The sequence below is a fragment of the Dromaius novaehollandiae genome, chromosome 6, assembly GCF_036370855.1.
Source record: "Dromaius novaehollandiae isolate bDroNov1 chromosome 6, bDroNov1.hap1, whole genome shotgun sequence".
NCBI lineage: Eukaryota > Metazoa > Chordata > Aves > Casuariiformes > Dromaiidae > Dromaius > Dromaius novaehollandiae.
Genome location: NC_088103.1, coordinates 22869521 through 22892556, shown reverse-complemented (window position 1 = coordinate 22892556; position 23036 = coordinate 22869521). Strand labels below are relative to the sequence as shown.

The window sequence follows — 23036 nt, the reverse complement described above, 5'->3', positions numbered from 1 at the left end:
GCCTGCTACTAGTTTACAGTTACTCATAAAAATTGGTATTTCCTCCAAATCTGTCTGGGTAAACATCATGCTTTTATGTTAAATGAGGTATGAGCTCTTCTTACAGTATTGGAGAAATATAGTTCTAAATTTAGAAACGTGCACTTCATTTTGAAGCTTTCTGTGTTGTCTTATGTTGAATCTGGAAAAATTCTCTCTAAGGCAGTTAGTTCTGTCTCTCCACATGCTGAGTGATTGGATGTGTATATATGTATATGTTGCCAATCTTGGATCAATAACTGTCTTGGAACTTGATTTATGAAAAGCCTTTTTAACTTGTTGCTGCAGGATCACTAAGCTGGACTACGTTTCTGGCAAAAATGTTTGTTGTTAAGTGGTTATTCTGAATCTTACAGGTGGTAGACCTTTTCATCTCAGTTGCAGAGGTCAAGGTGCTACACTTCAGTACATATGCAGCAAAAGGGGCAGAATAACAGAAACTCTTTGTAGTGTTAAAACAGTTCAGAAATTGGATTGGATAAGCTTTGCATGGCTTTCTTAAGCAGAGTGAACTTGGATTCTGTTGGAAGGAGTGAATTTAAGATTTCTTGCTCTTCTTTCGAAAATATCCTGCTCTGTGTGGTGGAAATTCTGTGCTCCTGCCGATATACTCAACTAGCATTGATTTAGGAGGTGCCAGTATGCAGGAGGTTGTATGACACATAGGGAATTTTAAGTAAATAAGTAAAATGTAGTTCTGAATATATATTGCTGTGAAATTCCTGCAGCAAGCAGCAGACTTTAATGAGGCTATAGGCTAATGCTCACCTTTTGCCACAGTCACTGGCCAATAAAAGTTCCTGTAACCCACAAGTTACAGCATTTACACTAAAATGTTCATCAGTGTCAGGATGCCTGAAACAGACCCTGCACTGTGTGTTCTGGAATTTAATGGAAGTGATATGGTTGCTTGTACAAAATTTAATACAACAGTACAAACTGCAGTAAGCTTAAAAGTGAGGCAAATATGTCTGACTCAGCAAATGCAGTTTTCAGTGTTTAATTGAGCACTGACCATCTTCATGAAGATTCATAGTAGAACAGCCTAACTAAATAACTTTTAAATTTAAAATTAGCTTTCTAGGAAACTGTGGTTTTACATGCAGCTACAAGGAATTTCCTAAGCTAAAGGTTTTCACTAGCAGGATTGAATTAAAATGTCTATTCACAAATTAAATCATTGTTTCATTACAAATACCTGAAATATACAGAACTATTATCAAATATAACATATGAACACTGATAGGAAGCAAGAGACAGGATCCACTCCCCTCTGTAGATCAGCAGGGTTCAGTATAATAGCGCCACTTAAATATTCAGACCCTGTAATTGTATTAGTAATGTGTCTTCATTCTAGCAGTCAGATGGACTTTTTTATTTACAAATCTGAAAATACTTAAGCCCCAATCAAACCTAAAAAATGACAAATTCATGAAATGGTCTATATTTCTGCTATATGTGTTTAAAATTGTTTTACACTCACCAATAAGCAGTTGCTCTTTTGTTACTAATCCTACTGTGCAGGTATAATAATGTGTGAAACATGATCTGGAGTTATTGGGTGTTGGGTAAAGAGATGGGTGGGAAGGGTATAGGATTAGAAATATTTTTAGTCATCCTCTTTATAGTTATAGCAAATCTCTCTAATAAGTTGAAAATAATTTAAATTACATTTTCCAAAACCCAAACTGATGCAGTAATTTCCACTTCCTGCCAATAACTTACTCAAGTTTCTAACCCCAAGTGAAATTCAAGATGACTTGACTAAAACAGAAATGATAGCCAAGACTTACAGAATCATAGATATTACTGTTATAAACTGTGGCAAGCAGCCTAAGAAATGATGCATTTGTGTATCTCCCCCCACCCCCAATTTAGATGTTGCTGAGAAACTGGAGAATCTTCTTTATAAGAGAACCAATTTATTGAGAATGAAGATTTCCTCCTTCTTAGTACTTGTTTATTTATTTTTCTTTGATTTAAAATAGTTCTGCAATTCTGTTCATGTCTTCAAATGTTGTCATTCAGATTTTATGGCAGAAGAAGCTATTTTAAATTTAACTTCAAATACATTTATTTTTTCATTAGATGACTGCTGTCTTATTTTCATTTATGTGACACTTTCATATGTTAACCTGCAGAATGAATAAATTCCTGATCAAGATGTTCTTTCAGGTTTATTAAATAGGTATTTGTAGGCCACTGAATCTCCTTATGGGAAGAAATTATTCTTTATTACATTCCATAATAAGAAGTAAAGAAAATTATTCTTGAAACTGTGAGTCACTGATGGAGCACATCTTGTCAATATGACCTCTTTATATATATTCATGCTGACAGTTTGTTTATGTGAAAATTTCACCTGATACTTCATTTTAATTTCCGTTTCTAAGAACTTGCATCAAAAATGTCTGTTAACTGCACAGCTTAGGATGAGGCATGCCTTTGTGATCCATTTCTGTGTTATACCATAGCTAGGCATTAATGAAGGATGCAGTACTAGTAATACAGTACTGACGTTTTGGTATTGATTCTTCTGAGCTGCATAATCAAAATATAGCCTGGTAATTAAAGACACCACTTTGCAAGAAAAGGCAGTGAGTAACAATTTGACTTTCATCAAGTTCGGGTGGTTTTTTTCAGTGCACTAATAATGCATGCATGTAGTCATTTTCTTACATCAGTGGGTCTGAAAATGGTTTGTAGGCAGTTTGTGTTTTGGAAAATGTTTTTAGATGTTTGGCTGAATAGAAATTGTCCGACTAGTCGATAGTAGGCTGATGGAATTCTGGGAAGCCAAATCCGCTGAATGTGATAAGAAACGTAAGGTTTATATGGCCACTTGTTTGGCATGGGGAGGAAATTCAGATGGATTTTGGATAGTCTCACAGAGGGTTTGCATTCTGCAGTATCTACGGTATGAATACATGCCTGTTGTTTGTTTATTTTAAGTACTGCAGCATTAACTGTGTTCTTCTCTTGCCTCTTTCTTTCTCTTTTGAAGGTTGAACTGAACTTACTTTAAGGATATACCAGTACCATCACAAATGAATCCTTTCTACCCTTCCATTGAGGCAAAGTAATTACAAGTTTCAGTCAGCAGATATTTCGCTGCCTTTTCTGACTCCTTAGGATGGATGTTTTTGAGACGCATCCAAACAGCATGTGGAATCCTTTGATTTGTTTTTGAGGTGTGAACAGCCTCTGAAAGACTTCTTAAAGGGATAAGGAAGAACCTCTATGGGTAACTCTTGGCTGGAAGCAATTACTGGTCAATCATGGTAAAACTTGCCAACCCACTTTATACGGAGTGGATTCTTGAAGCTATACAGAAAGTTAAAAAGCAAAAGCAAAGACCATCTGAAGAGAGAATATGTCATGCTGTTTGTGCTTCCCATGGATTAGATAAGAAGACTGTTTCAGAACAATTGGAACTTAGTGTTCAAGATGGTTCTATTCTTAAAGTTACCAATAAAGGCCTTGCATCCTACAAGGACCCAGATAATCCTGGACGGTTTTCATCTGTTAAACCTGGCGCTATTCCTAAATCTGTTAAGGGACCTAGAGGAGCTTGTAATGAGCTTCGTAATGTGGATTGGAATAAACTCTTAAGAAGAGCAATTGAAGGGCTTCAAGAACCAAATGGCTCTTCCCTAAAAAACATAGAAAAGTATTTGAGAAGTCAAAATGATCTAGCAAATATTTTCAACAATCCTGCTTTTCAGCAGAGATTGCGTCTGGGGGCCAAACGTGCAGTGAACAATGGGAGATTACTGAAGGATGGACCTCAGTATAGGGTGAATTATGGCAGTTTGGAAAGCACAGGAACTCCCAAATATTCCAGTGCTTTCCCAGCTTCTCTTCCACCTGTCAGCCTTCTACCCCATGAAAAAGACCAGGTAAGTTGGAAAATGAAAGCAAATGTAGTAATGCAAAAATAATGATTCTTCTTGTTCTTTGTTTATTTACCTGTATAAATGTGTGTAAGTGAGGATACAGGTCAAAGTTCCTTGTAGAATCAGTTCTGAAAAGTGAAGTTAACTTAGCTGGCTATGTCCTGCCATTCTGTATTGGATAGTTTGCTCACAGAAGTCTCCAGTAGGTAAAAAGCAGCAGGGAAGAATACAAATGTGTGCTCTCTTCTGGGTATGAAACTGTTCTTTGTCTTATCTGTGTGGTGGACTGGTGTTCTTGAAATCTGCAATCTGTCTATAGCATATTACCTTCACTTTCTTCCTGGACATGCTTGATTTTCTTGTGGTTCTAACACCAGCTGAAATTGAAATACTACCAGTAGCACTCTTGATGTTTAAGACTCTGTTAGTGTGTGTGTTTTGTTTTTTATTTTTGTTTTTTTAATGTAGATAGGCTTAGCATAAAGACTGCAGTTAAGGGAACTGGAGCTAATGTAAGTATCCTGGGCATGTAAGTGAAGATGTCAGAGGGGCATATTGTGGTTAACTGCAGAATCCTCTTATTTCAATTTCTTTTGCCTTCCTACATGTTTTCTGCCATAGTTTGGCCCTTGTTTCCAGGTTAATTAATCACAGGGTCTAAGCCCTTGGGGGAGCCGGGGGAGGAGTGTTGATCAGTGTTTCATATAGGATATACATACATATTGAAAGGATAGTGTCAAAGGCACATCTCTAAGCATTCTTTAGTCATTCCTCATTTAGTGTGAAGTGTTTTTTGGATTTTCGGTGTACTTGAAATGAAGCAAGTTATTCTACTTGAATTAAATTATTTAAAACAGAATACTTCTAGTTTTTGAACTACTGGGTGGTAAAGTTAGTTGGAAGTTGTTTTTGGCATTTAATAAGCCAGATTATTTTGTCATTATAGTGCTGCTATTAGCATCTCCTCCTACAAATTCACGGTGGTTTTTGTTCATGCCCTTTCTTCAGCTGATTGTAAGGAGTCAAAGGGCAGAGAGAGGAAAATTCTTTTGTTATAAGTGAATTTAGTGGAACCTACAAGAGCAGCTAGACTGTGGAACTGTCTGAGGCCTGAAAATACCAGTGTTGGTACATGTAGGTTGATTGTTTTGTGAATTTCCTAAGCATATCCTAAATGCAATTGCTCTTACATGTGGATTTCTATCAAATTGGACTTCCAATATGTTTGAAGGATGTGTGCAGCTTCATGCTTAGTAACCAGAATGGGAATTCAGGACTGCTGCTTACTGTGCAATTACTGGTGTAACCATTCACTGTAAAGATTTAATTACTTGTAGTGATAAAGCTGTCTACCATTTAAGTAGTTTCAGAGATTCTTCTGTAGTTCTGATAGCCCACAGTAGAATGAAAAACTTGAAAGTTGGAATACTGAGAAACCAAGACAGTTTAATGCAGCGGTGCTTCATGTGAGTTGTCTGGAGTGGGGGGGGGAAGTCTCCCCTGATAGTCTAACCATGGTGATTGGCATCTATCACTAGAAGCACTAGTTGGGTCATGGTGCTGAAAAAGCCGTTGCTGCCATACTGAAATACTGGTATAGGATAAATCTGTCTTTCAGAAGTTAGCCAAACAAATCTGTTCTCTAACAAGTGCTTTGGCAAGAAATAAGCTTTCATTTGGGTGCCTCAAAATTAACAGTGTGACTCGTGTGTTTAAAAACTGTATAGCATACATCAAAAGTATTTCTATGTTAGAAAAGAGTGTAAGATTGGCAAATCAGCAGCTGAATTTCAGTGAAGTGCATGTCCTCAAGTGTGCTACTTACTTGTCTTAGTTATGAAGCAGATTATTGGGCAAATGTGTAGACCTGGCTTAAATACAGGATAGATGCTGGTCTTTAAACTATATGGCCTTTGAATATAGTTCAAGAAAGGACAGTTCTAAAACTAACCTTGTAAATGGGTCTGTCTTGTTCATTGGGATGTTACTGAATGTTGATTTGACATTCGTGGTAATTCATGAGTGAACAACACAACACTTCAGGAAAACTGTCAGGCTATTTTTAACAGTAGTTTAAGTAAAAATAGTTTTAAGTGGCGGTATAGGGTATGTAAAGATTATTTATTGAATTTGATGCAATAAACTGTAGCCAAGTAGCATCTCTCAGGCATGGCTAAACTTGGAACAAATCAGTATATTTTAAAGCTTCTTTATTTGACGGTTTATGTAGCTGGCTCAAGTAAGAGGTTTTTTTAATACTAGAGGTGAAGTTGAAGTATCTGTTCTGTTGATTCTGTTGACTTTCAGTGGGGAGAGAGGTGTGTGTGCAGAAATCTGTTCAGATGACTACAAAGCTGTCTTTTTTTTTTTTTTTTTTTGAGTTATTTTGATCTTTATGTATAATTAACGTCTCATCAGGATGAGACATTTAAGATTTAGTGCATTTGAAGCCTGTATCTATTCAGAGTACCCCCTTTGGCAAGCTCAACTTTCACACTTGCAGTGCAAAATGCAGACCCTGAGCCTGCCTTCCTGAGGGAGCAGGAGGTGGTCAGAAGAGACCCAATGTTGCCTGTGTTTCTTTTAAGGCATTAGAGCACCTAGTGCAACAAAAAGATAGATACTGCCGTAATGCAATTGAACTTCAGTAATGGTTGAAGTTAGTTTTGCAGACCTGGAGCCTGACTGTGGGAATGTTCAGTGTTTTGCACGACGAAATGCTCGTGTGGAAGAGAGAGCTGGATGTGCTACCTTTCCTTTTGGTGGCAATGATATGGAGCTGCTTAACTCTTGTCTTCTGACCCCATTGGTGATTCAAAACAGCTAGATGCAGTCTGCTTGTTTCAGTAGGAGTAGATATAGCACAAGCTAATGCTGCTGTAACTAGATGCAATTATCATGTGTTATTTCCTGTTCTCTATAGGCCTGAAAGGAAGCATTTGTTTAAAAATCCATTTGTTTCCTTCAAATGTAGTGTTTTGGTGCTTCTGAATTTGTGCAAAGGCATGTCAACTCCCAGTTACAGGAAGCAGAAGAATGTAGTGCAGCTGTTTAAATTTTATGTTTCCCCACCCCTTTCCATTCCCTTTGGTGTGCAGGTTTGCTCTTCCACTCCTATATGAAGAGATGCAGGTACAAGGCTCATGGGAAGGACAGATCTAATCAGAAAGTCAAATAGCTGTCATGAACTATACATTCTGTGCATGGTATGGTATTATATCATGTACATGGCTTTACATGGTATAAAACATGATGAGCAGCATAAATTAAATTTCAAAAGGACTTCACAGTTGTCCTAAATGTTCTGGTGGCTACTTTAAAATGGTGCTTTGACTCAAGTTATCTATCCATATTAGGTAAGCATCTGTCCTAAAGTGTTAAATTAATTGGTGTGTTAAAGGAATTGACCAACCTTTAGCCAGAGGCAAAGCCTTCTTGACAACAAATGAAAACTGAAAACAGAGACATTTGTTAGGATAAAACTTTAAATGTTATTTCTTCTTTCCTGCAACTAAAAAAAAATCATAAGCAGAAAAAGAAGGAAACTTATTGCTCAGTAGTTTGTTAAAACTATGCATTGCAATATAGTGAAGTGTGCAAGATCAATTTTAACTGCTCTTATGTGTTCTTCCTTATGTTCAGGGTATCTTGCATACACGTCTCATCTCTCACGCTTCACACCTCTCACCCATCATCTCCTGAAAAGGGCTAGTATGTTAAACAGAAAATGCAGTGTAAAAACTGAAAACATAGTAGGAAAGGGTGCGAACAGAGGGGAGAAATGAGCCTGAACATGTTTAGCAGTATCTAGTTTTTGTATAAGCCTTTTGATGCATTAAAAAAATACTTCTGGAAATGCAGCAAAAAAGTGGTATTTAAAAGTTAATCTTAAAGTCATTAAATGATGTAATGGATATTTAATTTATATTTAATGGGGTTAATGGTAGAACAGCTGTGTTTAGTGACATTTTCCATGTGTGTTCCTTGTTCTTTGTTTCTTGGATAAGCACTAAGAAGGTTCTGCAATTTGGAAACTGTACGAAACCTACCAGCCCCATGAGTTAGCTAGCTGAGTGCAAATGCAGTGTGGATGCAAACCTGAAAAAGCATATGTTTCTTTGCTGTAGACAGGATTTTACTTGCTTATTTTTAAACACTATTTAAAAGGAGAAACTTAGTTTAAAAAAAATGAAGGGGTGTTGGCCATTTGTCTAACATTTCAGAGGACAGTGGGCCTGTGTAGTGTATCTCAGTGGCTACATCTTTTGCTTGATATACTTAATACTTCAAGTATAATTTGAAAGATACAGAATGTCATTTGATACCTACTTTTCTTGTGCTTTCATGGTTCTCCTGGACACCCTTTTGAAAAGCTCAGCAACTGCATATTGATTGTTTCCATTTGATTCTTGGCATGAAAAATTTTTTTCTTTTATTTCACTTTCATTTTGTCTTTCTAAGTTGGTGTTTGTGCAAAAACAAACAGTTTTATTTTTTTCATACTTTGAACTCCTGTTTAATTTTGCTTTCACTGGCCTATGTCCGTTTAGCTTTTCAAAGTGTAACTTGGCATGGGTTGGATTTCAGTTTTCTGGGATGTAGCTTGTGGCAGTGCAGACACTGGGTGTTTCTCCTTCTGTCTTTTAGGCAAAGGGCCAATCTATAGTGAATTTTTTGGCAACCATAGCTCCTCCCTGCTCTGCTCCTCAGCTTCCTGCCTTCCTGTGGGAAGGCAACAGGAGACTGTTGGCTGAGATTTCTTTGCTTGCTCTACCTTCTCCCCTCTGGCCTCTAAACTTTCCACTGAGCAGAAACAGAAAAGCTAGGCAGAAAGGAAGGGCTACAGAATGCATCTTACTGATTTACACTTAAGGCAATATTCCCACTGCCTAACTTTGGAGGTGACTTTACATGAAGACTGTGCTCCTGGGGTTGAGTCTGAGAATGAAAATGGAGTGATAGGCAAGTTTCTACAAGAGAGAGTCTGCAGTGCTCATGCTGAGGAGACTGTAGATGAAGCCTACCTTTCATTTTCCTCTCTTTTTTTTTCTTTCCATGTCCCAACTGTCTCAGTCCATTAAATACCACTGTAGAGACAGCCAGTGCTTTTCTCCTTGTAATTTATTTATGCTGACAAGTGACTCAGGAATGTTATCGTTACTTGGCAAAAGTGAACTCCTAAGTTTGTGCTTCTCATTGTCTCAATTCACAAGACACACCTGAATTTCTTGGAAGGTTAGCCTGCACCTCAGTGTCTCTAGCTCTGGTCCTTGAACTTTTGAGATGATCATTAAATGTTGCTGCTCCCTGCAGTTTCTTGGCTATCCCTGCAATTTCTGAAATGCTCCAAGTACCAAATCTATGCAGAAGCCAAATAGATGCTTCCAAATGGTTTCTATTCACACTCAAGATCCTGGGGCTTATCAGAAGTTGGAGAATGCCTTATGCCATCTTCTGAGTATTTAAAACTGAAATGGAAAAGCTTTGTCATCCCATGTTCTGGAGAAGCAGCTCATATCACTGTAAATAGATACCAGGATCTCTTGGGTTTTCTTGGTATCTTACAGTTCAACACGTTCTGATTGAACTGAGAAATATGCCTGTGGAAGTTTTCCTGAATTCTATGGTGGGAAGGGAATTAAAAACTGTTTTTTTCCTAAACTAGATTGGCCTGCTCCTTCTTGATAGGGGAAGTTTGAATTCTCATTTCTGATGTTAGCAAATTTAGTTTCTGGAAAGATGTCATCTGTTTGCAGTTTCCTGTAGGACTGTCTGGGGAGACCCAACTCATTCTTTTTTCAAAGCTGGATATTAAGCCTAGGAACATAGCTCCAGATGATGCACGCATAATTCTAGCTTATTTTAAGGAGCAATTCCAAACCTGTCTTGTAACCCATTTAATTCTAAGGACTGCTAAAAATTGATTATCTAGATAGTTTCTTTTCAAAATAAAATAATTGATGTGATATACTGTGGAGAGTCCTGTACTGAAACTGACAGCAGTGAGTTTTAAAAAAACAAAAAATTAAAAAAACCCACCTGCATAGTTGCAGCAGTTCTGTTCATGTTTGCTCATCTACAGTCTTTCTATGAACTCTCCTGCCTAAACTGGGAAGATATTTGATCCTTAAATTGTAATTAGAGGTTTTACTTTTTACTTGCTTGTTCTCCCTCTCTCTGTTTGGAGATGCCTCCTTTGTCAAGACTTTTTCCTAATGTATGAAAAGAACAGAATTCTGCCCCTAGAATTAAGGAGAACTGCCTTGGATATTTTCTCAGTGCTGTATCCTCACCTGCCTTAGTTTAAGTGTCTCTCTCTCTCTCTTTTTTTTTTTTTTTTTTTTTTTTTTTTTTTTTTGCTAATGTTCAACCATCTTTGTAGTTGTGAATCTTTGGTGTTTATTCTGCAGCAGTTGGAATGTGATATTAGTTCCATGTTGTTTCTTCGTGCCGCAGCCACTCAGTTGTAGAACAAGTCATGAAAAATCTTGGTACTTTGCAGTTGAAGTTCTCTGCAATTTCTTGATAGATAATTTTTTCTTAATGTGTAAGATCGCTGGAGTGTAAATCAACTGCTGATCAGACGTAGTTTTCCAGTCTGACAGTTGAAAGTTGCGAAAGACCTTTTTTTTTTTTTTTTTTTTTTTTTTTGAATGAATGAATAAGCATTGTCAAACTAGCATTTCTAACGAGAAGCGTTACTCGGTCAAATGATTTAAAAGCCTTTTCTGTGTGACTTTGAATGCATTTGTGATCTTTTTAGTAGCTTCTTTCAAAAGACAACTCTTCTCCTCTGTATGCAGGACTATATTTGAGCAAGTAAAAGGAGAGAATCTTTTTTTCCCTATGATTTTGAGGGTCTGTTTTGAGCCTTCTGCCTTGCAACTTTCTGGAACAGAACTGGGAGAATTGCTTACTTGTGTGTCCTGGAACAATACTGTTATGGCAATGATTGTGAAACTGTAGAGTTTTGAGAATGAAGTGCGTAAAATAAGGCACCACTTAGCCAACAGATCCTGTGCTGTCCTTGGGTGGCTTGCTGTTAAGAGCCTAACAAATCATTAAACTAGTATGATTTCCTCTGGATACTAGTGACGTAGCATGACATTCTTTATAGTATGGACTGTATTGCCTTGCTAAATGATATCCTTGTTCTGGCAGTTAGAGAAATAAGAATTGTGGATAACAGACATGACTGTAGCTAGATTAAATGGCCTAAAGTGTTTAAATAACTTAACCTAAACTTAAAAGCTCAGCTTGAAAACTTTCTCCATTTAGAAGTGTTGCTAATATAGTGCAAGGTTGCAGTGTCACCACTTTTGGTGTCTGTTAATTTTGCTAAATTGCTATCAGAAATGTGAATTTGTAGTTGTGATTCTCCAGTGTTTAAGTGGCTAGATATAATGAGGGTAAGTAGTTCTTAAATTGCTTTTATGTTTCCAAACTTAGTAGGCCTGACCAATACTTTCAAAGTCAGAAGCTTAGTAATGGGAATTTCCTTTGAGTTTGCTAAACAACTTAAAATTGCAAGTCCTGCTGACTTAAGGTGATAAACTTTTGTTGGCGATGGGCAGGTTGGACAAAGCATTTAACCTTTTCTGATTTCTTGAAGTTCAGCAGACTAGGAAGTGCATATAGCTGATGATAAAGTAGGAACCCAACCACACTGGACTGTGACTTGTTCTGTTAATGGTTTGGTAAAGATGCCTGTGGAGTCTGTGTTGTGTTTATTTTGATATAGATTAAAATTTTGAGTGTGAATACAAATAAGAGTATGTTAAAACAGAATTTCTACAAGTACAGAAGCTTACCACTTAAGAAAACCAAAAATAAGAATAGAGTTACCAGTGTGTGTATTGTAGTTACATTCAGTGACTCTAGCCATCGTTTTATTTCCAAAATGCAGACTAGTTCTGCTTTTAGAAATGTTGTTGAACTATCGATTTAGAACAATTCAAGGGTCTGTTATGGGGGCAGTGAGGCAATGGTGAGTTTTAACTGATAAAAATACTTTGTGTGTGACTTTCTGATCAGTGACTGCTTTTGCAACAAGATGTGCAGATACATTCAACTATGTCCACGTGTGCTCTGTCCACCAGGACTTATAGGCTGACTCTTTCTGATAGGACAGGACATGACCTTAGGCTGTGGCAGGATCCTGTGCTTGACAGGATTTGTGTCTGTGTGTGTGTCTGTGTTTTCCTGAAATGTCCTAGTGTCGCTTAGCAGCAGCTGAATGGTAGTTATTTGCAACCATTTCATTTTCTAGAAATACAGATGCTAGACTGTTGTTTCAGAGTACCAGTTAGTATTACCACTGTGCTGAATGGGGCCATTCTGGGATCTTTTTAAGCTCTCTTGAAGATATCTGTTTATATACAACTTCTTAATAAGAATATCTAACTGACTAGATTCTTCCTTCCCCTCCCCTTATTCTTTCTCAAAACTAGACCTGCAGTCTGAGCGTCACTGTACTATACCGACCCAAAGTTTTACTGCAGTTTTGTGGCATGTCTTTAGTATATTCATAATAATTTGCTGAAAATAGAGTTTTGCTTGAAATAAATCTGAATCAAAATTGTGGGGTTTTGTTTTGTTTTTGCTTCTTCCTCCTTCGCTCTTCTGTCTGCTTATGTGACTCCTTATTCAGGGAGCATATACCTGGTGTTACTTCAGTTAGTATTGTTGTTGTTACTATTTTGTCCTCCAAGTTCATGCAGAAGAGCTCAAAGTTTTTAATTAGCTGGCACCAGGCAGTATTCTGAAATACGAACAGTGTAAACTGTCAAAGGGATTTCTGCATAGATCACTCTAGGGCTGCTGCGTTTAGGTTTAGGTGAGAAACATTCTGCTATTGCAGATTATTGTGACTTGAGAAGCTGTTACCTCTGTGTGTGTGTGTGTGTGTGTGTGTGTGTGTGTGTGTGTGTTTGGGGCGGGGAGGAGGGGGCGCAAACCTTGGAAGAAAACTCTGTGGGTTTGTAAAATCTTAACTCTTGTGTCTTATGTAGATATAGGTACAAACATGTAAGAATTCCTGCTTTCTCAACAGTGGAGTAGGCTTGAGACTTCTACTGGGACTCTGGCACAGGAGAAGTTGAATGATCACAGCAAAGTTGTCTGGGTGTCATGACTGATGTTTCCTCATCTAGGTAGAATCCTCAATAGAAGTGGGGGCTAGCATAAACTGCGATACTAAGGTTGCCACATATCTTTCATATGTTGCCCAGCGTTTAACTTAGTCTCCAGCAGTGTCTTGAGGTTGGCTTCAGATTCAGATCTTTGCTTTATGCCACAGTGGTGATAAGAACGCTTGTAGGTTTAGGAATTAATTTTTATGTAATGTTTGTGTATCTGTGGCAATACTAACTAGCTAGATGTGCAGCTGATTCAATGAGAGACACAAGTGTCTGTGGCACACATCAGATGCTGAGTAGAGGTTGTCCTTAACTAATGAGTAGTTACATCTAACACTTGAAAGAAGTATAGTGAAAATAAAAAATTCATAGATATGTAGACTTTTTTTTAAATTTGTCTTTGCATGGGAAAGTCCTGTTAAAGCACCTTTTTTCAGCACTATCTATTGGGTGGTTTTAGAGAAGGTAGTCCGCCTGTTCTCAAAGATATACAGCAAAAGGATGAGAGGTAACTGGAACAAGTTGCAGCAGGGGAAATTCCAATTAGATGAAGGAGAAAACCGTCCATAGTAAGGAGGGTGAGATGTGGAACAAGGGCTCAGAGTTGCTGTAGAATTTCCATCTTTGGAGATAGGCAAAGCTTGGTTAGGTGAGGCCCTGAGCAACCTGAAGAAACATTTGAGGCTGATCCTACTTTGAGCTGTAGGTTGGAACAGATGCTCCAGAAGTGTCTCTCAGCCTGTGGTATTCTCTTATTTCAACCCAGATTGAAAGCTTGTCTGTGTCTTCTAACTGGCTAATAGAGCAAAAGGTACAGTTTCTTCATGAAAGCCTGTGATGTCAAAGATTTGCAGATAGCTACACCAAATAGCCAGAACGTGAGCTAAAAAAGTTTGAGAGAGAGAAACTTCATCTGGGGAAAATCATTCATCCCTGGAAAATTCACTCTTTTAAGTTTGTGTTTCATGAGGGCATTCTGTATGTCGCTTTAAGAAAAGTGTGTGTTCTGATTTCTGTGTTCTGGAGTTCTTATTTCTAGATTTTAGGGAGTCTAGAAGTCATTGGACTTTTATATACAGGAGACTGGGACTGAACTCTGCTAGGCTTCATTTAAATTCCATCGTTATCTTACATGGATGCCTTTTATCAAGCTGGTTGAACTGTTGTCTTAATTTTGAGCTGTAAAAATGTGGATAACACTGAACTTGAAGCACTGTGAGATGGAATTCTCTAAAGTGCCTAGGATAGGTGGATAATGAGCAGCAGTTAGCCAAGTGGTTATACAGAAATAGTTAAAAGGTGATGAAAAAGGCAACGTCTGATAAGCCTAATAAATTTTCAAGGCAAAAATAATCTCCACTTCAATCACTGAACTTAGTTAAACAAGTTCTATGCTTAAAATGGCAGCTGCATCCCTCTCTCTCTTCCTTCCGTTCCTAATTTAAAAGGCACTCAGCTTTGATTTCCTACTTTGTTGCTGCTCTTTTATCTTGTAAACACTAGCAAACCTGCTGTAGGAGTCAGGTTAACAAGGAAGCTAGCGGTAGTGGGAGAGGAGGACAGGGTATTGACTCTTATGAATAAATATTTGGTTATTAGTCAGTTTATAAACATACTCACTGAGGCTTGTAAGAATACATAATGGGGCTTGTACATACACATGGTATTTTCTGATCTGATTATTTCTGCTCTGCTTTGAACTCTCCAGCTCTCTTCTTTTCACTCTTTAACCAGTTATAAAAAGTGAGTGTCACTAAGATATTAATTAAAAAAAAAAATTAGTGCTTCTTTAATACTGGAAATTTGTAAAGTAGAAATCCTATTTATTGTCGCATGTTTGGTGACATGCTCTGCTGACGTAGCGAAGCAAGCTTTCATTTAGATGCAAGTAATAGACATTTTCTGAAGTTCTAAGAAGTGTAGATAAATCAGTCAAGGAATGATTGGAGGAAAAACACTCATCAGGGTAGAGTCTCATCTGTTAGGTAGCAGCGCATGCTATGTGCATATGGACCAATCTGTTACTGCACTTGCATATGCATATGTTTAACTGCATGGCATAGTATTGGAGCTCACACTATTTTAGAAACCAGTGACTTGTTCTTCTGTGGCCATTTAAAAATTATATTCCCAAGAGGTGCGTGACAAGCAGGAAAGAGTTCTTAGTGTCAGGTCACTTGACATGCCTGTCTGCTATACTGCTTGAGGAAAGGGAAATTATTGGTAGTTATGTTCTTTAATGGTTCTAAGTCGTCTTGAAACAAATTTTATACTACTACATTGTTAAAGGTGATAGCTTCCACTATAGCCACCCATATACTTGATTTCATTCTCATTCAATTAAAAGTCAAAAATGCTCTACCTTGGAGAAAACATGGAATACAGTAGCTGCTAAGGAAACTCCTGGCTTCAGTTGGCCCTTCTGCTTCAAATCTATTGGAAACTATTTAAGGACCAGAAATCTGAAAACATGAATTGTGTTTTGGTCTTTGCCACTTCCAGTTTATATGATGATGGGCAGTTCTTTTAACTTCTTTATGCTTTCATGAATTTCATTTAAAAACAAGTGAGTAGCTGCTCATCTTGCAGGTATGTTGTCAGCATTTCTGTAGAGAGGTTCAAAAGTGTTTTCAATTCCAAACATGTGAGATGCTAAGAATCTATTTATTAGGAAAAATAAAACATTGAAGGAATTTGCTCTCTCCTTTTGCTTTCCCCCCTATCCCCAAATATATCCCAGTAGTCACTTTTGGTGGGGGTGGATTTTGTTGAGAGTAATTCCTGTCTGGTTTTCTGTGCTTGGTGTCTTCCTTCCCTACCTCCCCCAACCTCCCTTCTTAGTACTTGACATCTAAATATATGGAGTAAATGTTCATAGCCCCTGTCTAGTCAGAAACAGACCTTTCATAAATCAACATTTGCTGCATCCCGGCAATAAAAAGAACATGAGAACTCTAGCTCTCGTACAGAGCTAGGGTATTCCTTTGAATGCTTGTCTGTCTGTCTGTGTGTGGCTTGCTGCTTTTTCTTTTTTTTTTTTCTTTTGTTCTTAAGCCTGTTATACTTGCCTGTTTCAGGTTCTGATAGTTTCTGCATGTCTTACATAAAAACTATGACACAAAATCAGTAATACTTCCTTTTTTAGTAAAAGAAAAACTTGTTTGGGGGTCTATAGGCAACACATGCTGTTATTCATTTTGCTTTGACTTTGAAGGACTGATTTCGGACTGATTTCTGAGCAGAAAAAGGAAATATGAACAAAGACTTGGCTAGCTCAGGTGTGCTCTGTCATCTGTAAGTGAAATAACTATACATATTTTAAATCAAATATTTTGGTACATTTGACTCTTAAATCTCCATGACTGATAGGGGACACTTTTCCAAGTTGTAGATCCATAAATTCCTCTGATTAAAGTGTTTGAAATCTAGGTTCTCTTCTGTTGCTTGCAATTAATTTTTTTGGAAACTTGAGGTGAATCTGACATGATCAAATGTGGTGTCACTAATTGAACAGAAATGCTGTAACTTGACAGAAATGAACTTCTATTTAATACTAGACTGAGGACTACAGTAAGCCTTGCGTAAGGTTGTGCTGGCAACAGTGAGCACTGACAGTCTAACCTTGAAAAACATCATTCTGAAAGAAAGGACAGACAGGACCAAAGTTAATTTAGCGGGGGGGGTGAGGGGGGGAGAAATGGAGGGAAGATATTTTCAGTTTTTTATTTGTTTGTTTTTGGGTTTTGTTTGGTGCTTTTTTCTTTAAGTGTCTTGGCTGTAGACTAACATTAGAAATGAACATTACTGTTGTCTTTTTTTGTGGCTTTTTTCTTTTTGTTACTTTGAAGAATTTAGAGGTTGCTCCTATTTGTGGAAAATACGAAGTATGACACAGTGGGTACAAGTTGTCAGGAGGTGATGGCTTGGGAGAAAAAAGGTTTATATGAAGTGAGGGTGCTGTCTTGCATAAATGCATGTGAGAAGCCAAAACTAGAACTTCCATTCCACCCCTTCTAATAAAGGGTGTACTTGGCCTGTTCTTTTGAGTAGCCTCTCATTAGATGAGGAAGAGCTTTCAGTATAAGAACTATTTGCTGTGAGAGCTACTTCTGTAATCTTTAACTTTTGCAATCTACTCTTGTTTGTTTTCTGATATTTGTCACTAGATTTGATTCCTGTTAATTTCAAGCTTTTGGGAGAACAAAAACTTAAATTTCTGCTCCTCTACTAACCTGATCTGTAGCAGACATTCATTTGCAGTAATACAGTTTATTGAATCTGCTCTTAGGTTGACTTGTTTGCTATCTGGAAGGGTGTGGTTTTTTTTTTTTTTTTTTTTTTTTTTTTTTTTTTTTTTTTTTAGTAAAAAAGTAATTCTTTACTGTTATCCACATACACTTAAAGACTATTTCCTTCTGCAGTTCTGTGTTGGTTAGTCAGTCCTTTCTGCCTAACTTACAGTGACTTACAATGGTTCCTCTGGTAACAGTCTTTTTGAAAATACAGGTCTTGTCATAGTGTTATTTGGTTACAGTAACAGCAAAAGGCGCTGTGGAGAAACAAGATGCATGGAATTGCAAGCTGAAGTTTTCTAGTATTATTTCAAATAGAACTCCAACTGCTATCTCTTTTTACCTGTCGTCACTCAAACAGAACAAATCTCCTGAAGGAATTCCTACCTGTAGCCGGCAACCTTTACATGCTGTTCCTGAGGCATGAATGTTCTGTAACATGCCTTTTACATCATTAAAGTCAAGAAAATGACTAGCTTATTTAGCAAAATGTTGTTCAAATGGTATAAAATACATATAAACTGCTTAAGAAAAGACTGGGCTGTTTAGAAATATGGTAACTAATAAAAGCCTGGCTTCCATTGGGTTTGTATTCTGTATCCCTTGCGGTAACCTAGCAGTATCCCAGGTCCGTCACATCTCCCCCAAAGTCTCCCTGTGCAATGTGTCCTAAGCTTTCTCCTTTGTATGCATTTGCTGGCTAGGTAAGACCCTGTACATCCCATGTGTATCACAGAGCTCATTTTGTTGGCCAGCTGGTATAGGAACCATGTGATAGCTGATGGAAGGGCTTATAGTTGATGACTACTTGTGTATTCTCTAACTGGAGTGACCTTGATTTGGTCTTTCCCACTTACCTGTCACTTTCTATAAAACTTGGAGAAATGTCAGTATGTTTGAGGCCTAGGCTTTGACCATTTGACAAACTTGGCTGAAAGCTGATGAGCAAGGTAAAAAGCTGCTTGTGGGTTTGGTAACAGAATCCTGCAAGTATGTTTCCTTAGGAAGGCAGGCTTAGAAAAACACCAGCCAAACAAAAAACCTTTGCACGAACATTGTTTTTAAGCACTTGAGATGCTCTGAGCAGAGCAGAATGATGCAGGTAGCTATAAACCCTGCCCTATTTGTTTCATGTTGTTTTCTACTATGCTTTCAATACTATGCTTAGTTAAGAATTGTTGATGCAAACTTAGCTTCTGCACCATTACATTGGTAACTGGATTGCTGTAGGAGCATGGAACATGAATCGTATAGCCAATAAACAAATACTGGCTAATAGACCTTGCTGCCTGTTTATAGGCTGATGTTTCCTGGCTTTTCTGGATGGTCTGTCTTTGGCTCAAAGTTGAGAGCCAAAGTCCCTACTATAGTCTATGGCTGCACCCTCTCCTTGCTTAAGTCTTGTGTCCCTCTCTGGTTTTAAGGTTAGAGGTTTTTCATGGGTAGTTCTTTGCCACCTCCTTTTCTTTCTCCCCACCCCATGCTCTCCTACAAATAAAAGTGAGTATTAGTGCCTACCTTGAAGGGTAGACTTAAAGGGTGGAGTGTGTTTTCGGAGTTCCTCCTGTTTGGAATGGGCTGGAAGAAATATACATCTGTTCTTAGTAATGAAAGACTGGAGTACTTCCATTCAAGTTGATCACTTGGTTATCTCAGTATCGTATTCTTGAGATCTTATTTCCTTTGGATTATCTGGGGTAAATGGGCATGGGACCCATTCAGGTAGCAGTCTGACACCTCTGTAGAAGTGCGTCCTTCTCTCTGATTGTTGATGGTGAGCCCTAGTCTGTACCCTCCTCTTTGGCTGCAAAGGCAGTGGAGTAAAACTCACAGACACTTCAAGGTAAGAAGGGGTTGTGGGGAAGGCAGCTTTGTTTGTGGCCATAGCAAAGGTGCGTGTGGGAAGGGAGGAAGGTGGTTCGTGTGGGCGTTTTGTGGACAGAGTTCATCGTAAGTACAGTGTAGTAAGCACAGTACTTTGTGGTCTCTTTGAAACTGACTATTGTTCCAGTAGTGTGGTGTGTGTTTTTTTGTTGTTTTTGCTGACAAAATGGCACTGCTAGAAAGGTGGCTGTGGTTTTTTTGTTTGATTTTTATCAGCAATGTAACACATTTTCTATACAGCTCTAAAGTCAAGGTTTTACCTGGACGTACTCCTGTCGGTGAAGTTAAGGAAATCATTGGGGCTGCTCTTCAGCCTAAGATTGAAAGGATTTTGCTTTTACATCTCTTAACTACTAGTGCTGGCAGAGATGTATACTGGGGAGCTGTTTAGTTCCTCTCTTTTTGATAACTTTGCGTTCTTAAATAATATTCTCAACATGTCTAATGGGCAACTGTAGCCTGTTGTGGAAAAAGCATAGATAACTTTTAGAGTTAAGCTAGAAATAAAACTTATTTATCTCTATTTTTAGGTTAGCAAATGTGCTGTAGTTCATTTTTATTTGAGAAAATGACTTTGACTGACAGCTGGTAACTCTGTTCTGTTTAGAACAAAAAAGAAGTTCAGACCTCATTGTGTGAACATGCCCTGTTTAATTTACTCTATGTAGTTCCAAACAACTGCCTACAATCTGCTAGTGTTAAACTGAAACTCAATAGATTACATTGTTTCTTTTTCAATATTGTATTTGGATGTTTATGAAGAGAACTGTGGAAGATTTGAATTCTAGAGTAGAACTACTAAAAATACCATAGCTTAGGATGAGCTTTTTTCCCTTTCCTAATCTGTGTGGTTAGCTATTCTTTTAATTTGCTTAATATTGTGATATCACAAGTGAAATTCAGTAAAGAAAGTGCTTTTTGAAGAAATGTTGTATGGCTCTTATTTGTAAAGTTTGATCTCTTAACATTTAGTATTTCTAATTTTGAGTTAGATATTTACACCTTCATAGTAGGCTTAACTGAAAAAGAGAACGCAAGCAACTTATTTGCTTCTGCTTAGTAGGGGAGGGAATCCTAAAGTAGTTTTAGGAGCTAAAGTAATTTTACTCTTAGCTCTTTTATTTTGCTTTTCCTCTCAAATATTAGTTTTTAGCTGAATCCTGTATTACCTTACAATTTCTAACAGCAGCCTTCATAGCATTTTTTTTTTCCTCTCCACACAACACATACTTTTTGTTTATTTCATTGTTAGCGATATCATTGGGAGGCCAGCAGTTTTAAATAAGGTTAACTTTGTCTTTTATGTGCACAACTATAGTGACTCCCATTGTTATTGCCATGACAACTTCTCTCCCCCCACCACCTTTTTTTAGTGTGTATTTAATAGATTTTTACCAATTAGAGTAGACATCTGTTTGGAGATCAGTAGCAATCAAAATCACTTACTAAGAAATTGTTGGCTCATGATGCCTCTAAAATATTTCTGTAAGTTCAGCTTCTTTTTAGCTGTTGCTAAGAGATAAATTTTCTTTGACATGAGGGACGTGAGGCCATGTCAGCATGCTGCCAGTTGTTTTATAGGCAGTTAGCTCTGCCGCCTTGCAGATGGTTGGAAAACTCTTGGTAGTGGGTAAATGTGTGCTGATTATCTCATTGAATTAAGGTAACCTTTTGTCATTCATTGAATTGTGCAGACCAGTCACTGAGCAGCTGCTCTGCTGTTGTTGAATTCTGGATTTAATGCGTACAAAGACTATGCTAAAGAGTATTTAATCTAGTTCCAGGTACTGAGCATTGGACCACTATAAGAATTTTTTTACTTGATGCTACCTTCTATGTTTTTATTTACCAAGGCAATCCATTAAGACAGTGTCTTCAGCATTTGACTAAACTCTTTTTTTTTGATTTTTGTCACCATATTGTCATTGATATTTTAAAATTTGAAACTAGGCTTTTTAATTTAATAATGGGAGGGAAAGAGGAGGAAACTAAAGAGGTGTAAAAGCAACTTGCTTGTGTTTCTTTGCCTTAATGAAGGTTTTTCTCTTTTGTGTGGAAAGTCTTATTTGTTACTGGCTCATATGGCAAATGCCAGTTAAAACTAGTTACTAGTTTTTTGATGAGACTTGCCTTGAGAACTGTTTAAGCTATCTATTGATTATTAAAGCTTATAAATAGAACTATAATCTATTTTGGATTACATCTATGAGTGCACCTGATGTATTGGCGGATACATATTAAAGGTGATGACTTGCCCATCAAAACTTGCTTGTAAACTTGTCTCCCAGCCCTTTTGGAAACAATTTAGATAGAACTAGGTTTTAAAATAGATTGCTTTTATTGAAGACAGTTTTCCACATTTAAATTAATACCTTGTTTCTAATACAACTTGGGGCAGGGAGAATTAGGGTATTCCCCTAATAAAGTTTAAACTATTTGTATTGCAGTAGCAAAAAACAATGCTTCTGAGTTGTTAGTGTTTACAAAGTTCAATTAAAAAAAAGAAAAAACCCAAAGTTTAAAGTCTTCAGATCAGTTTAGCTTTACCCAAGAAAATGCTGTTCTGTAAGGCTCTGAATGTTTTTGTTCAGAATAATTCTGGTAGATCAGAAATAGAATTGCTAAAATATAATTAGAATAAAGTGTTATAGCACCAATATATAAAGGGATATATTTGAATTACTGTGCTTAGCAGAATAGGGTAATACACTGTCTTCTGTAATGTAGTAATGGATTGAATAGTTCAGCAGTCTTCCAGAGAGCAGCTTGCTCAAGGCATTACGGTCCCCTTGCAAGGTTCAGCAATAGAGTAGAAGTCTTTGGGTGCCACAGTGACTCTTCTTCAGGGCAACAGACAAAGAGAAGAGGGCTTAAGGGGCTATGTTTAAAATACTGTCTAATGTAAATTACAGGCGGAAGGGTGCATCTGAGACCCAGTTTAGGCTCCTCATCCCTGCCTGCTTAAACATAACTTCACTCCCGAAAGAGTGTTTGGGGTGGGGAGGTGGGGAGGTGTTTGCTTTGTCAAACATACAATATTCTACTGGTTTCTTACACTTTGCCCCCTCAAATCACATATCCAGAATAGATTTCTACCACTAACTGGCTGCCTACCTTTCATACAGTTTCAAAAGGTGTTGTTGGGCTGTTACTGTTGAAATTGTCCAAAAACTTGAAAGTATGTTTTGATGTCAGGATTGTAATGAAAAAGCTGATTAAAAATCTGTTTGAAGTTTTAAGTTGGATAAAATATATTTGTTAAACAAAGTTATAGTAAGATAGGTATACATTATTCTGAATATCCTCCTTTATAGGAGGCCTAGGTGATGAAATGTTTTCCATGATCTTGTAACAATACCGCAGTCAAATGTTGCATGTTTTTCAAATGCAGGGGAGGGGGGAGAAAGGGACTTCAGATTTTTTTGATTACCCCAAATATCTATCTTTATCTTAATAAGCAAATTAGTTTCCAAGTACAATGGCACTTAGGTGACCACTAACCTTAGAGAGAATACACTGCATCATAATTGATTGTTTGAAATAGCTTCTCAGACTGAAGAACTTCTTTTGTACTCAGTGGAATTCTTCCCCTCACTCCCCCATCCCCCATCTCCCCCCTCCACTTCTAGTTTACTGAAAGGTTGTCACTGAACTCCAGTATCTTTCTAAGAGTTTCTCTCCACTTCTGCTAGTATCTACCTTAATTTTCATAATCTGCTCTGTGATTTGGACTTAATCTTCTCTATAGTATATGAAGATCTGAGATACTGTCTCATTTGGAAAAGAGA

At 37.5% G+C, this 23036-nt stretch overlaps 1 protein-coding gene across 9 annotated transcripts in view; it reads left to right on the top strand.

Annotated features, from left to right (window-relative positions):
- KAT6B (lysine acetyltransferase 6B) overlaps positions 1-23036 on the top strand; it is a 128692-nt gene that overhangs the window by 4432 nt on the left and 101224 nt on the right. For all 9 annotated transcript variants that reach the window (XM_064513836.1, XM_026116765.2, XM_026116762.2 and 6 more), the window contains exon 2: positions 3044-3938. In XM_064513836.1, coding sequence (XP_064369906.1) covers positions 3318-3938 — 621 coding nt within the window. In that variant the 5' untranslated portion in view covers positions 3044-3317. The remainder of the gene's footprint in view (positions 1-3043; positions 3939-23036) is intronic.